The 13,987-nt window shown below is 37.7% G+C and overlaps 1 protein-coding gene across 4 annotated transcripts in view; it reads left to right on the forward strand.

Annotated features, from left to right (window-relative positions):
* The window catches only part of LOC134211800 (adipokinetic hormone/corazonin-related peptide receptor variant I-like), a 49,862-nt gene that overhangs the window by 15,284 nt on the left and 20,591 nt on the right, over window positions 1-13,987 (forward strand). For all 4 annotated transcript variants that reach the window (XM_062689048.1, XM_062689049.1, XM_062689050.1 and 1 more), the window contains exons 2-3: window positions 12,081-12,386; window positions 12,446-12,569. In XM_062689048.1, coding sequence (XP_062545032.1) covers window positions 12,151-12,386; window positions 12,446-12,569 — 360 coding nt within the window. In that variant the 5' untranslated portion in view covers window positions 12,081-12,150. The remainder of the gene's footprint in view (window positions 1-12,080; window positions 12,387-12,445; window positions 12,570-13,987) is intronic.

The raw sequence follows: 13,987 nt of genomic DNA on the forward strand, positions 1-13,987 counted from the left end.
GCAAGAAATATACTTCAAATAGAGCATCGTTAACAGACGGAGAACAGAAGTTACATGCTGCGAATGGAACTGATAAATTGTATAGGAATATAGTCTAGAGACGTTTTCTTCGACACCAAAGTCAATGTTATCCTTATGACCGTCAAGCGCAAAAAGAAACGGTGAAACAGTGTGTCGCTTATTATCCTGTTGTCACATAACAAAGCCTGTCGGAGGATTGCACTTCAAAAGTGACCGGTATATAAAGATGGAGATTGTATGTGTGGTTGGACGTTCTATTATCAATGTTTGTGCTGCGCAAAACATCACCGTAATCCAAAACCTATGTGCCCGCTTATTTATAAATCAACCGCCTTCAAATTCACATCTCACCGCCAAACAAGATTGATGTGAGAAAAGTGAGCCATTTCTAGTAATCGGAAACCACAAGTGATAACGTGGAGGTGAAAATGAAATAGTCAAACTTTGACCAGCACCTAAACATAAACTACCGTGACCAGTAGATTGGAGATTACATTTTGGAAATTGAATAGAACCACCGCTTGAAACAATACCATGTGGTGAAATTGCTGATCATTGAATTAAATCTGATGCAGAAATGTGAGTTTTACAAATTTGTCTATAGTTTCATACAGCTAAATTATGCAATAGTGTATAAGTAAAATAATGATTGTGACACGTTATAGTTATAGTTCAATCGTGATTAATTGTGTATCAGTACATTGTCGGTTTTCCTAAACAGAAATTCGTGATTGAAGTCGGTAGTTCATCGGGCCTTCCTTAACAAAGATGCGGCAAGGGTTCAATTGCTGTTCTAGAATATTTTTTGCTGGAAATCATTTCGATTTTTCTGGGCATAAAGGTGTTACAGTATTAGCCACATGATGTACGAATGAAAAACGGCTTAAAAACCTTGTAGGTTATACTTGTATAGTCAAAGTGCTTAAAAAACACCAAGTTATGAAGCGGGTATGTCTCAATGGAGACCTGCCAAGAGGAAGAAGAAGCTTATCGCTCCTTCTAGTAATAATTAAATACATGCCTTCAGCATTCCAATCCTTTTTGCAAGTATTTGATTTGTTTGCAACCACTAAAATCTATCACAGTGAAAACACAGATAGGATTATTGATAGCCTTGAATTTAAATTTAAATTTTTGGCATTTCGTCTGATTAGAATGAAATTGAAGTATATATATATATACGATGGAATGAATAACACGATTTTTGGTGTTGTTGGATCACGACGTTGATCGAAATGATCCATAATATTAAACCATCACTGCAAACCTTGATGAATATAATTTTATAGGACTATAGCCACATACTTATAAAATCCTATCGCTTTTTTCAATAATTAATCATTAATCTTAATCAGAAGGGGTTCATCGTGCTTCTTCTTTTATCCTTAATCATAATCTTAAAAGATACGCCGAGAGCAGTGAAAAGAGAAATATCAATAGTTCATGTTCAAGTTAATAAGTTAGTACACTCCGGTGATCTGAAATGTGATTTCGAGATTTTTTAATTGTTGCTTTCGACTTTTATTATTATTTGACGACGGTGTTTTTTCGTTTCAGTATTTCAGTCTTTATGACAAGCTAGAAGGGGGTTTGCGTCCACTTTTCCGACGTTTCGGTGTGTATTACTCCTTCTTCGCTTCCTCTAAATTCCCCCTAATTTAGTGATATCTCATGAGGTGGACGGATTTCGGTGCTGTACGGATTTCGATCCCCCACTAACAGTATGGGGACGTGCATGCTTAACTGATCAGGCTTCAAGTGTTACAAAATAGATGTCTTAAAATTATTTTTAAATTGCCATACTTTCACTCAACTTCTGCCCTTTATACAAACACTTCTCATAACATTTTACCCCTTCTTGGCTTATGGGTATTACAAAGAATAATTATGGTTCATTGTATATTGTACAACACTACCCATTGTAATACAACCTTCAGCAATGTCACAAAATTTCATGCTACGCGACAAACTGGTAATTTGGCATTTGCAAGAGCATCCCGGGTAGAAGCCGTGATGTTGATAACAAAACATGATTTTAACTTGTTTGAAATAAGAATAAAAATAGCTAGTGAAAATAACAAAAATTTGCACCAAAATATCATAAAAATGTTTTGCAACTAACAAGAACAAACTAATAGCTCAAGATATTGATAAGTTCTTGTTAATGGCAAAACCTGATATTGTTATGATATTTCGGTATTTTTTTTTGTTTTTTTCGCTTGTTATTTTACTCTTATTTCAAACAAATTCATATCATGTTTTGTTATCAATATCGCATTTTACTGTTAATGAGCTATTATCGTCTACCCGGGTTGATTCACTTAAGACCAACGTCGTTTTTCATATATAGCACCTCTTAAATATAATGCTAATAAATTGAAACATGTCTCAAATCCACACCTGTTCAAAATAAAAGCAAAGGAGTATCTTATAGGAAAAATCAATGAATTCATAATCTAAACGTTAAAGTCATTACGAACAAGTTAGTTTCTATGTAAATGTATTTATTTTGAGTTACGATTTAGTTTTTCGTTTGCTATTGTCATAGACATAGTTTCGACAAAATCGCGTTTCGCTCGGAGCACCGCATCGCTGCTTCGCTTTTTGGCCTGTTATTTTGGAATAGAGTGTTGCATGAACCGGTCGGGTAAAGTATATCAAAATATGAGAAGGTTTTGCACTCTACCCCGTATAGCACATCAAATCTCAAAAAAGACATAGATTTCTATCAAAATTTGATATCATTAGAATCACTAGAATCACATCCGCAATGCCAATGGTTAACCCAGTAGTTCAGAAATTCTTTTGTCAGACCAGGAATCCATAAGGAATCTCTTACATTTTTTTTGAAAACTAAATATTATAAGGTACACTGGGGGAAGTGAAAACGGAAAAACCGATAGTGCACGTTTGAATAAGTGTAAAACCAGTTTAAATGATCTAAATGCATTCAATCAAAATGGGCTATCAAAAACAGTCAATTTTGCACCAACTGTGTGGGTGTTCATACCATTTTGGTCGCTTGAAATTTATGGAAATAGATTTAAAAATTGGGAGTTGTTTTTCCACTTACCCCAGTGGTTAACCCTTGTTACCCTGACCTTCAATTGTGAAGAGTAGTTACATATAACTAAAATCAAAACGATAATTCATCTGAGTATGTTTTGTTGAATAATTTCATTGTCTTAATGGAATAGGTCCTCAAGGAATTCTCATAATATGTAGCTAGTGGAGGGTGGTTTTGCCGTCTCGAACACTAAGTGTACGTAAAATCTATATGTTCGCCCCAAAGATGATCTTTTTATAAGAAAAATGGAACATACAGGATTATAAACTAATCAACTTAGTTTAACGAATTGAGATGATGTCTATGTGTGCGTGTTGGTATGTATGTGTGTGCGCAAAACACGTATATAATTATCACCTATTTTAAGGCACTTGTCCTTAATCAATTTGTTCGCCAAAAAAAGCATTCAACGGCGAAACTCATTATGAATATTGGAATTATGGAATATATTCACCTATCAGTGTTATTTTTATCTTTCTAATACATTTTTCATAGGTAAAACATCAAAAAGGCATCAATACATATAGATGGATTAATTAGGCGTTTTCTTATGTATATTAGTCCAATCACCAATGAAATCACAATGATAAAAACCCAACTTAATTCACCGAGTGGTGATACTGCCTTTCTCGCATTTAGGCAAGACACCAACCTTATATGGCGCTTATATAGTTCGATTCCATTTTCTTAACAACTTTTAAACGCAATGGTCGATCGTTATCAGTTCGTTCAATCGTTCAATAGTGATCAACAAGGCTTTGTCCCTTGTCGAATGCAACTTGTTGCGCGAAAATCGGTTAAGAATTACTATATGAAAAAGTGGCTAATGTTTTTCGGTTTTCGTGTGCACACACACACACCCATATATACACGGACAGACAGACATTTGTTCAGTTCGACGAGCTGAGTCGATTGGGGTATAACATCATGGGTCTCCGAGACTTCTATAAAAAGTTCGATTTAGGAGTGAAATGATAGCCTTTCGGTATAACCTTGTTGTACGAGAAAGGCAAAAAGAAGGGACATATTAAGATTCACAGTTATCAAAGTAAACCCTGGAGGGAAGGAAACATTGTGTGATCAGCAAATTGTACACTTCCCTCGCAGTGTTTGATACCAGGGGTAAGTGTGAAATCTTTAAATTATTTGCTTTCAAGGTACAAACCACTACAAATAAATGTGATTAGTTTAATTGTATTATAATAATCCCCTGTGAATCAAATTCACTGAAAAAAGGGACATTGTGTGCAAATAAGAATTGTTTTATAAATGCGTTTCTCGCGAAACCTTAAATGACATTTCAAGCACTTACCCCCTTTTTCCACTTCCCTCAGTGTACCTTACACTTGATTTACTCAAAACTACTCAATAAGCTTCAGAAACCAATGATATTTCAATACAAAAGCTCAAATATAACGTTGGTACCTAACCAGTTTACCATATTTTTAAAGATATCTTGCTGCCGGTGGTATTAAAAATGGCTTAAAATATAAATCCAGAAATTTTTAATGTCTACCCAATAAAACAGTGTCACCTGGGCACAGTGACACTTGACGTGAAGAACGCATTCAACAGCGCAAGCTGAAATGCCATCGCACTCTCGTTACTCCGGCTTAGCCATCCGGTGGGCCTGTACCGGATTTTAGAAAGCTATTTCCAGAACCGTGTACTATTATACGAGACCAATGCAGGATGACGGGGCTCTGGAGCTAAAGTTCCCTCAAGGGGTTAAGATCGTCGGCTTCACCGATGACGTAACCTTGGAGATCTACGAGGAGTCCATTCCCTAAGTAGAACTGACCGCAGCACACGTGTCCAGCACGGTGGCGGACTGGATGAACGCTAGAGGCCTAGAGCTCGCTCAACATAAGACGGAGGTGGTTATCGTCAACAACCACAAGTCGGTTCAACATGCAGTGATTCTTAGGTACGGTGGCCCGTCCTGGGCGATAGCTCAGAGGGTAACCAGTTACCTGCGGAAACTGGAGAGCACGTACCGCTTTATGTATCTCAGAGTGATATCTGCCTACCACACGATATCACACGATAACACACGTGATAGCGAGCATTATGCCAGTCGGGCTGGTCATCCGGTTACGTTGCACCAGAGACCGCATCAGGGTGACTTCGGTTGCCAGATAGCAGCGCGAGTGGGATAACTCTTTTAAAGGTAGGTGAATCCACCGACTGATACCTAACATATCGAGCTGGGTGGGGAGGCCCCATGAGAAAATTCACTTCCATCTGACCAATTCCTGTCCGGCCTTGGCTGCTTCGGCAGTACCTCCACAGGTTTTGGGAAGCGGAGGGCCCCGTCTTCCTTGACTGCCCAGGTGTTGATGAAACTGCAGAGCACGTACTGTTCGTATGTCCTCGTTTCGACGTCGAAAGAAGAGCTATGCTAGACGTTTTAGCCTAGACCGGCACCGGGAATCGAACCCAGTCTCCCTCAGCATGGTCTTGCTTTGTAGCCGCGCGTCTTACCGCACGGCTAAGGAGGGCCCCTAGGTTTATTTTAAGAATATGCACCGACGGCTTTCAGCAGATAACAAACCCGTTTGATTTTACCATGCGCGCAGTAAAAATCAACTGTGGACCATGCGGAATGTTGTCATATGAACTGAAACAGTGGTAAAATTCACTGAAATTTCATGGTAGTTTAAAAAACAGAGCGTAGTCTACAAAATAGTAGTTTTTACCACGGATTTTTTTCTGTGTAGATAAGAGTGTCGCAGCTGATGGCAACCGCAGTCGCCACCTCGAGGCATGGCAGAAGAGTGAGCGCATAGGTGTTAGCATGAACTGCACATGTCGATGTAAGAGGGTCGTAGCGCAGAACTGTTGGTACCTATCGCTATCGCCACATCGAGGCATGGCACAGGAGGGTAGAGTGAGCATCCAAGTCAGCCTATACAAATCAGCCCAGCCCGTTGTTGCGGGCATAGAGTGTGATACTCTCGAATAATAAACAAGGTACACTCGCTTGACTGTGGATATACCGTGCAAACTCAAACTTCGGACGCTTAAGCACTTTCTGATATACAATCATCCTGTTAACTCACATTTTGTATCACACCTTTTATATCACCATTGCAATAACTAAGTATAGTATTCATCTTTGAGCTACGTATTAAATATGTGCAAGATATTGCGAAGAATGTTCGCAATTTATGAAAATGTCCGGCCTCTGTTTGATTCAAACCTCGGACACCGGCGGGTTTTGATTCATATTTCGGACACAAAGATTCAAACTTCGGACACCTGATTACACAGTACCGGGAAGAATAAATGAAAACAATTCTCACTGCACAGCCCAGGCTGTCTATTAATCATTTCGTCACATTGTTTTAAAATGTCTTACTAGAATGTAACAATACTAAAACAAGCTAAAACTATTAGTCCTTCCGATCCAGCTTAACGAAACGTTTCGATGAAATATTTCAGAAAATTTCCCATACGAATTGAAGCGTCCGAAGTTTGAGTGTGTCCGAAATTTGATTATCCACGGTACAACAGTAAAGCACATGTGAAGATTGGACAAATCAAGCATCCGAAAGATATTCAATTTGCAAAAAAGAGCTAACCGCGGTGGATGTTGGTACTCGGATTCTGATGGCTTCTCCGCAAACGTGACCTTTAAGTGGTCTTGTTGTGTAGGGTTTATCATGCCTATCTAGAGAGTATGAGGTTAAGGGTTCGAGTCCCTCTAAGACACGTGGATTCTTTTTCGCAAATTTCATATAAATTTGTCCGTTTCGAAACATGTGCTGTGCTTATGAATAATGAAAAAATCGTTGCAGTATGATTAACGATTACCGATCGTGATTCAATGTTGACACACTATGTGTATGAATAATGATTAACGATAGATATAATTATTGATTAATAATTATAAATGATCAAATTAAATGACCTTTATTCCAAATTGGGAAAATTATATGATTATGATTAAAGATTAATGAATAAAAGCGAGGTATGCAATGATGAAAATTGATGATTAATGAATAAGCTCAAAACAATTATGAATATGATTAGTGGTTAGATTAAACGTGAGATTCTATAATTATGATTAATGAATAATGATTGAATAAACCATTATCTATGATCATTCACTAATGCTCTGATATATATAACTCAATGTGTGTATGCTTGTGTGTATGTTCCAGCATAATTTCTGAACCCCTATGGGCCGATTTCTAACCAAATTTGAAATACACATTCTTTATCTTAAGGAGACGACGAGTAAAGGTGCTAGGAATGCTCTTTGGAAAAGAGGGAGGGTGTGTGGGTAGGAGTATTGTTCAGTTATCGATCAACTCAGTGTAACTTGTGTATCCCTTGACCGATTTTAGCCAAATTTGGAATACACATTCTTCATATTACGGAGACGATAGTGGGTTAAGGGATGGAAAAGGAGGGTGTGGGGAGTGGTATTGTTTAGTTATCGACTTCACCTCAACCCTAAAATCATCGAAAGCGTGGTTCTGCCCAGTGATAAGTAATGATTAATGTGTTTCTTTCTGGATGGTGAATGTGATCCCTTCTATAAAATTGACGTTTGCCCGGAAGCAGACATCGATGGATGTTTTTCCTTCATTAGAAATAGACGTTTTCCCGGAATAAGACGATTTTGTGTTTGATCCCTTTTTCAAAATCAACAGTCAATGTTTTCAAAATGAAATCTGCCTTCTTTAAATCAAATGATGAAGTATCAATAAGAAAACACAATTATTCTGCTGACCAATTAGATTTTTCATTTTCCGATTGCGAAAAAAAACTGCGAATCAAACTGGCAACTCCGACATTTTAATTGCATAATTTACTTTTCATTTGCATATAGTTATTAGCTATCTTTATATATGAAACTCAACGTCTATATGTTTGTATGTATGTTTGTGGTATGTCCAGCATAACATCTGAACCCATCGACCGATTTTAACCAAATTTGGAACTTTACTTACGGATCCTGTACACCTCCGGTGGTGCAAAGGGCCGACTTGAAAGATCTCCATCCTGAGCGTTGCCCGGCTATCGCTTTTAACCTGTTGCCAGGTTAGATTTCGGTCGACTTTTTATTTCTTTATGCTGAGGTCGCCGCGATTCTCTGGGTCTGCTCTCTGCTGCGATGTCCGGGCTGGGTTCCAGTCTACTGCTTGTTTTACTAGGGATTTTCGGTTTCCGCAGTCTTACGTAGAGTGTGGCTGAATTTGACCCAGCCCTACCTCCGATCCCGAATTTCTGCTGCTATCGGCTTCTGGTGACAACGGACGATGTGGAGCTCAAGCGTTTGAGATTCAGCCAGAGGCCAACTGTTCGGAATTATATACCGGCAGGCATCTGTTAATGAACACCTGCAGCCGTTGGAAAGTGTTCTCCGTACTGGATACACACCAACAGTTTCGCTAGCGGTATAACAGCACAGATTTCACGTGTTAGGAGCTTTGAAAATTCGTATTTTGGTGCGTTCTACTTATCTGGCCTGTTTTTCCAGATATTTTTAAACTCGGCAAAGGCTTTTCTTTGATCCGTGCGCCTATGTCGATCTTGGTACCGCCGTCTGACGCCAATTTGGAACACACATTCCTTATCTAAAGGAGACGACGATAGAAGGGCTAGAGATGCTCTATGGAAAGAGGGAGGGTGTGGGGGGAGGAGTATTGTTTAATTATCGATCAATTCAACCCTTAATCGAAATCATGGTTTGCCCAGTGAAAAGCAATGATTGATGTGTTTCCTTCTACAGGGTGTCTGCCAATTATCCATACAACAAGACAGGTTTTTAAATATTTGTTGGAATAAATTAAAGAACCAGCATGCATTGCATGTTACGGCATAATAGGACTCACAGTATAAACAAGCTGAATTTGTTCACATTAAAATGACCTCCGTATCCTGAGTTGTACGCCTTCGATCGTGTTGGAAAAATCACGATGGCCGTAACGTTTCTATACAGATACTTTTCTTCACACATTTTTGATGATTGTGGCATGATTTCGCAAATGTCTCGATGATATGTTCGGTGTTTTGATGGCTGTTGATTTCAGGATAGACCATACCGAATGATAAATTCAATCCAAATCGGCTGAGTAGGAAGGCAATTCCTTTTCGTTCGGAAAACCGGAAAACCGGCATTCACAAAGAATTTTTTTTATACATGAAATGACGCTCAGTGTTCTCAGAATATATATGCCTGCTGAGTTGTTATGCCCATATACCGATTCAGTCCATTATTGTCTGTTTTTGATTTGTAGAAGCAAACTATCAAAATCTGTAAGGATAATTTCCAGACACCCTGTAAATGATGAATGTGATCCCTTCTTTGAAAATAAACGTTTGCCCGGAATAAGGCATCGGTGGATGTTTTACCTTCTTTGGAAATAGACGTTTGCGCGGAATAAGGCGATTATGGGTTTGCTACCTTTTTGAAAATAAATCAATGTTTTCAAATGAAATCTGCCTTCTTTTAATCAAATGATGAAGTACCAATAAGAAAACACAATTATCCTATTGATCAATTGGTTTATTCATTTTCCGAATGTCAAAAAACTGCGAATCAAACTGGCAATTCTACACACTTAGCTCATTTTACAGTATTCGGTAAATTTTACCGAAATCTCAACCGCTGAACTGTTCTGGTAAATTAATTTACAGAGATTTTTTGTAATTTTTCCATTGCTCAACTGTCAAAATCACCGAAAATCAGTAAAATAATTTACCGCATCAGTTCAGCGGTTGAGATTTCGGTAAAATTTTACCGAAGTCGGCGATTTATTTTAAGTGTGTAAGCAAGGCCGGTACATACAGCTAGCATATATTGCCTGATTTTCTCAAAATTGCACGCGGCGAACCCTTCATGAAAGGTACCGCCGCGCTTTCTGCACCCCTCATGTTTACTTGATTCTTTTTATGCGGGAGGAATAGTATTGCGGTGTGTAATCGTTTGGCGCGGGCTGTACCTTTCGACAGTCATTCGCCGCGTGAAGTTTTGTGCAAGTACCCATTTGGGAACATTACAAACGCCGCGCAGTGTATCATATCCAGAAAATCTGACAATAAATATATTTCAACTATTTTCCCGATAATGCATTTGATTGTTTGATTGGGATGTTTAATATTGCACGAGAAAGGCATAATCACTGCTAGGTGGATCGATCAGGGTTTTTATTATTATGCGCGCTCACTACAAAAAACATCACGATAATGAGAAACAGATCCATTACCGTCCCGATCCTTCGTATCATAAGAGAAGATACACTACAAAAAAAAAATCAGGAATGGCAGAACATTGTTTCGTAAAATATAAGGCCAACCTAGAATGCTAGACAAGTTGAAAAAACGTCGTGGATATAGAAAAAGGCATTATGTGCAATTTTTGACCATTTGTGTATTTTATTGTGGGAGAAAACCAATAAAAAAACAGCCTAATAATGACTGTGTATTGTTACACAGTTGAAATAAGAAATTGTTCACGCGATGAATTTGTTTGTTTTTTTTTTTGGGTTGAAATACAAATATATATGATTGTTTTTTTTTTTGAAAAATTTTGTTCCCATTTATCCAACATTTCCCACGGGCGGCATCTCCCCTTGAGGTGTAGCATATCACCCGAATTAAACTTTTTTTGTAATGTAAATGTAGTCCATTTTTTTGCTTTGCAAATAACTTCTACGTAATGTAGTTGAATCCCTAAACCATTTTTTTTGCTTTGCAAATAACTTCTACGTAATGTAGTTGAATCCCTAAACTATCAAAAACAATAATAAGAGTTTCAATTCAACGGATTGTTTTGAAGAAATATCAATTTTTCAAAAGGTCACACAAGATTCATACTCATGCAATGGCGAGCACAGAAGAACTTTCAATTAATAACTGATGAGATGCGAATTAAATACTAAATTGAAAAGCAGATCAAGTTCCAGTTGGAATGTAGAACCATTGAAGAAGAGGCATATTTTATTATTCGATAATACCTGAAATAACAGGAGTGTTAGTAAGAGAAGTAAATAAAAATTATAAGATTCGAAGCTTTGTGCAAATGTCTTTGTTGATGAAGAAATAAACAAATCAATGGGTACCGTTTATAACTGGAAAATCGAAAGTAAACGTTTGCTGAGACGGAAATTTCAGTTCAGTGTTAGGAAGCTGTTCTCTTTCAGAGTATATTACTGTAACGCTAATAATAAAATCTACTCCTCCGCTCATTTTTGGTCGCAACGAAAAATACTTGCCAGATAGTCGTCTAAGAAAAACATACCTCCAGGAAAAAATCTACTACGATATTTTTTAAATTTGGCCACCACGTGGTGCATTCCGACAGTGAAGGCTTGGATAGCATTTGCTATTTGTACTGCGGAGAAATTTTTTCACATCTATGAGAGCTTTGGAAAATGATCACGAAAGTTGTCATTTTCGTTGTCAATCGAATGTTAACGAAAAAGAGTTTATTTTTGTCTGCCTTGTAGATTGGTAGTCAAGCTGGATAAAAAGTTTGTTTTTGGAGCGATTATAATAAGTGCCCTTGCGAATACTTTGTATACAAGAAAGGCAATAAGTATTTTGGCAATAACTTCTGAGCCCATAGTCCGATTCGGCCAATCAATGGGATAGAATGCTCCGCCGATTGCATCTTGTTTCAAGCAAATCGATTAGGATAAGTGCCAAAAAAGTGAGCCATTTACACACACATACATCACTTGTAAGGCCTCATATAAAAAAAAATGTTTTTGGAGCTATTATATAGCCTTAACATATACTTTGCATTAAAAAGGGCATAACTATTGTAAATTGTAAAACCTAGTTGGATTACTTGAAGTCGAGTGACTAAATAGGATTAGCTGGTAAAAATATGTATGGTCAAAATATGTACTGAATTAGATAGAATAATTTCGATTTGGCAGGTGAATATTTTCCACTATTTGCTTAAACGAGATAAAAAAAATATTTTAATTTTTTAAAATATAACATTTTAATAAACTATTTTTCTTCTTTTTAGGTAACGAGGATAATACACTTTTTTTGTAGTGAAGCATTTTCACCTTAAATCCGCACACATTGAAGAAAGAATGTCGTACCCTGTTCTTGAAACTAGAGACGACGTATTGTCAATTCTCAACCGTACTTATGGTGAACACACAAATCAAGATCTATACTCGTCACACTCCCTTTCGAGTCTTTCAAACGAAAAGGATCTTTACGATAACGTTACTTGGTATGATGCAAATAGTAACCATTCGGATTCGCCTTTGCCTATCGATATGCAATTCAACGATGGACACAAGCTACAGATCATCGTTTACAGGTAACGGATTCAACAACGTAATAATAAACGAGTATCATAGTTTCGTTTTCATCAAACAGTATATTGATGGTCATATCCGCCATAGGAAACATAACAGTGCTGGCACTTCTTATCAAACGGCGGCTCAAATCACATTCTCGAATAGATATGATGTTAACTCATTTAGCCATAGCGGATCTATTGGTAAGTTTAAGGTATATTTTATGTGTTTATAAGCAAAGTCTTAAAACATAATGAGAGCATATAGAAAACATATTTTGATTTTGACATCAAATTGAAATCATAATTTGTTTTCAAATATGAATCATCATGATTGATTACATCCATGTAACCAATAAGCATTAAAGTAAGCACTATAGTAGCATTATACTGGCATTGCATATGCTCCATGCTGTATATAAGCATTTCGAAAACTTGGCTGTTCTAAATAAGCATTTTCAAAGCAATCATGAGAAGCTATTAGTCTTATAATAGCATTTTGAATGCACAATGTTGTTTTTCGTTATGCAAAGCGAACAGCTGCATTAGCGTTCCACTTTTAAGGCCTGTAGTGTTCATACGTCAAACGTTTTCCAATATAGCGGAACCATAGTAGCGGGGACTATTTCGTCCGATGAACTTTGAAGCATTTGAGATTAGAAATCGGTACGTGCAGAATGTTTATTCCATTCCGACTATTGACAGGAGTACTTGTCGTTAACATAACCCTATCACTAATTACATAGTTCAATCAAAGTTAATTGCCTATTTCCGGGGATTAAACCACCCGACTTGGACGTTAATTCTTACAAATGTTAAGTGAAAAACTCATATGTGAATATGTACGTTATGTGGAAGATATTGATTTGGAAAATGTATTGGAGGTAACCACTTTCCTCTTCGATGGGACTCGGAACCTGCTTATGACCCTACAGTACGCTAGACTGGTGCTTTTAACCAACTAAGCTACATGAAGGACCTCCGTCGGCCTTCTGCAAACCTAGCGGTTACTGAACGAAGCTTCGAGATTCCCAAATTGGACGCATAGTCAAATCACCTTCGCAATTCATATTTCTCAAGTCAATACTTCCACATGTGTATAGTACATGTCCACATTAGAGAGGAGCGTGAGTATTTAGAATGTCTAGCGGCTATACACATTATCTTCATCAGCAACTGTACCTGACTCAAGGAGGTTATGTGTGTTATTTGCCACGTCGGTCGTCAAGCTACAGACCCGACTTCGCATTTCGTAGGCAAGAGCACGCAACTCAGTAATTCAGTTCAATCTAAATGTAGTCGTGGATTAGCTTGATTAACCACCTGACTTGGACGTTGATTTACAGGTTATGCGGCGAAACCTGCATATGAATATGTACGTTATGTGGCTAGGTTGCGAAGGTCTGGACGGGAAGTCCCCTTTCGTAGCTTAGTGTTGGTTAAAAAGCACCAGTCTAGCGTACTGTAGGGTCATGGGTTCGAGTTCCATCAATGGAAAGCGGTCATACCCTTCACATTTTCCAGCAAATCAATATCTTCCACACATAACGTACATATTCACATATGAGAGTTTTTCATAACACTAATTACAGTAGTTGAGCTACATTCTTATTATTCCATTG

The sequence above is a fragment of the Armigeres subalbatus genome, chromosome 2, assembly GCF_024139115.2.
Source record: "Armigeres subalbatus isolate Guangzhou_Male chromosome 2, GZ_Asu_2, whole genome shotgun sequence".
NCBI classification, from domain to species: Eukaryota; Metazoa; Arthropoda; class Insecta; order Diptera; family Culicidae; genus Armigeres; species Armigeres subalbatus.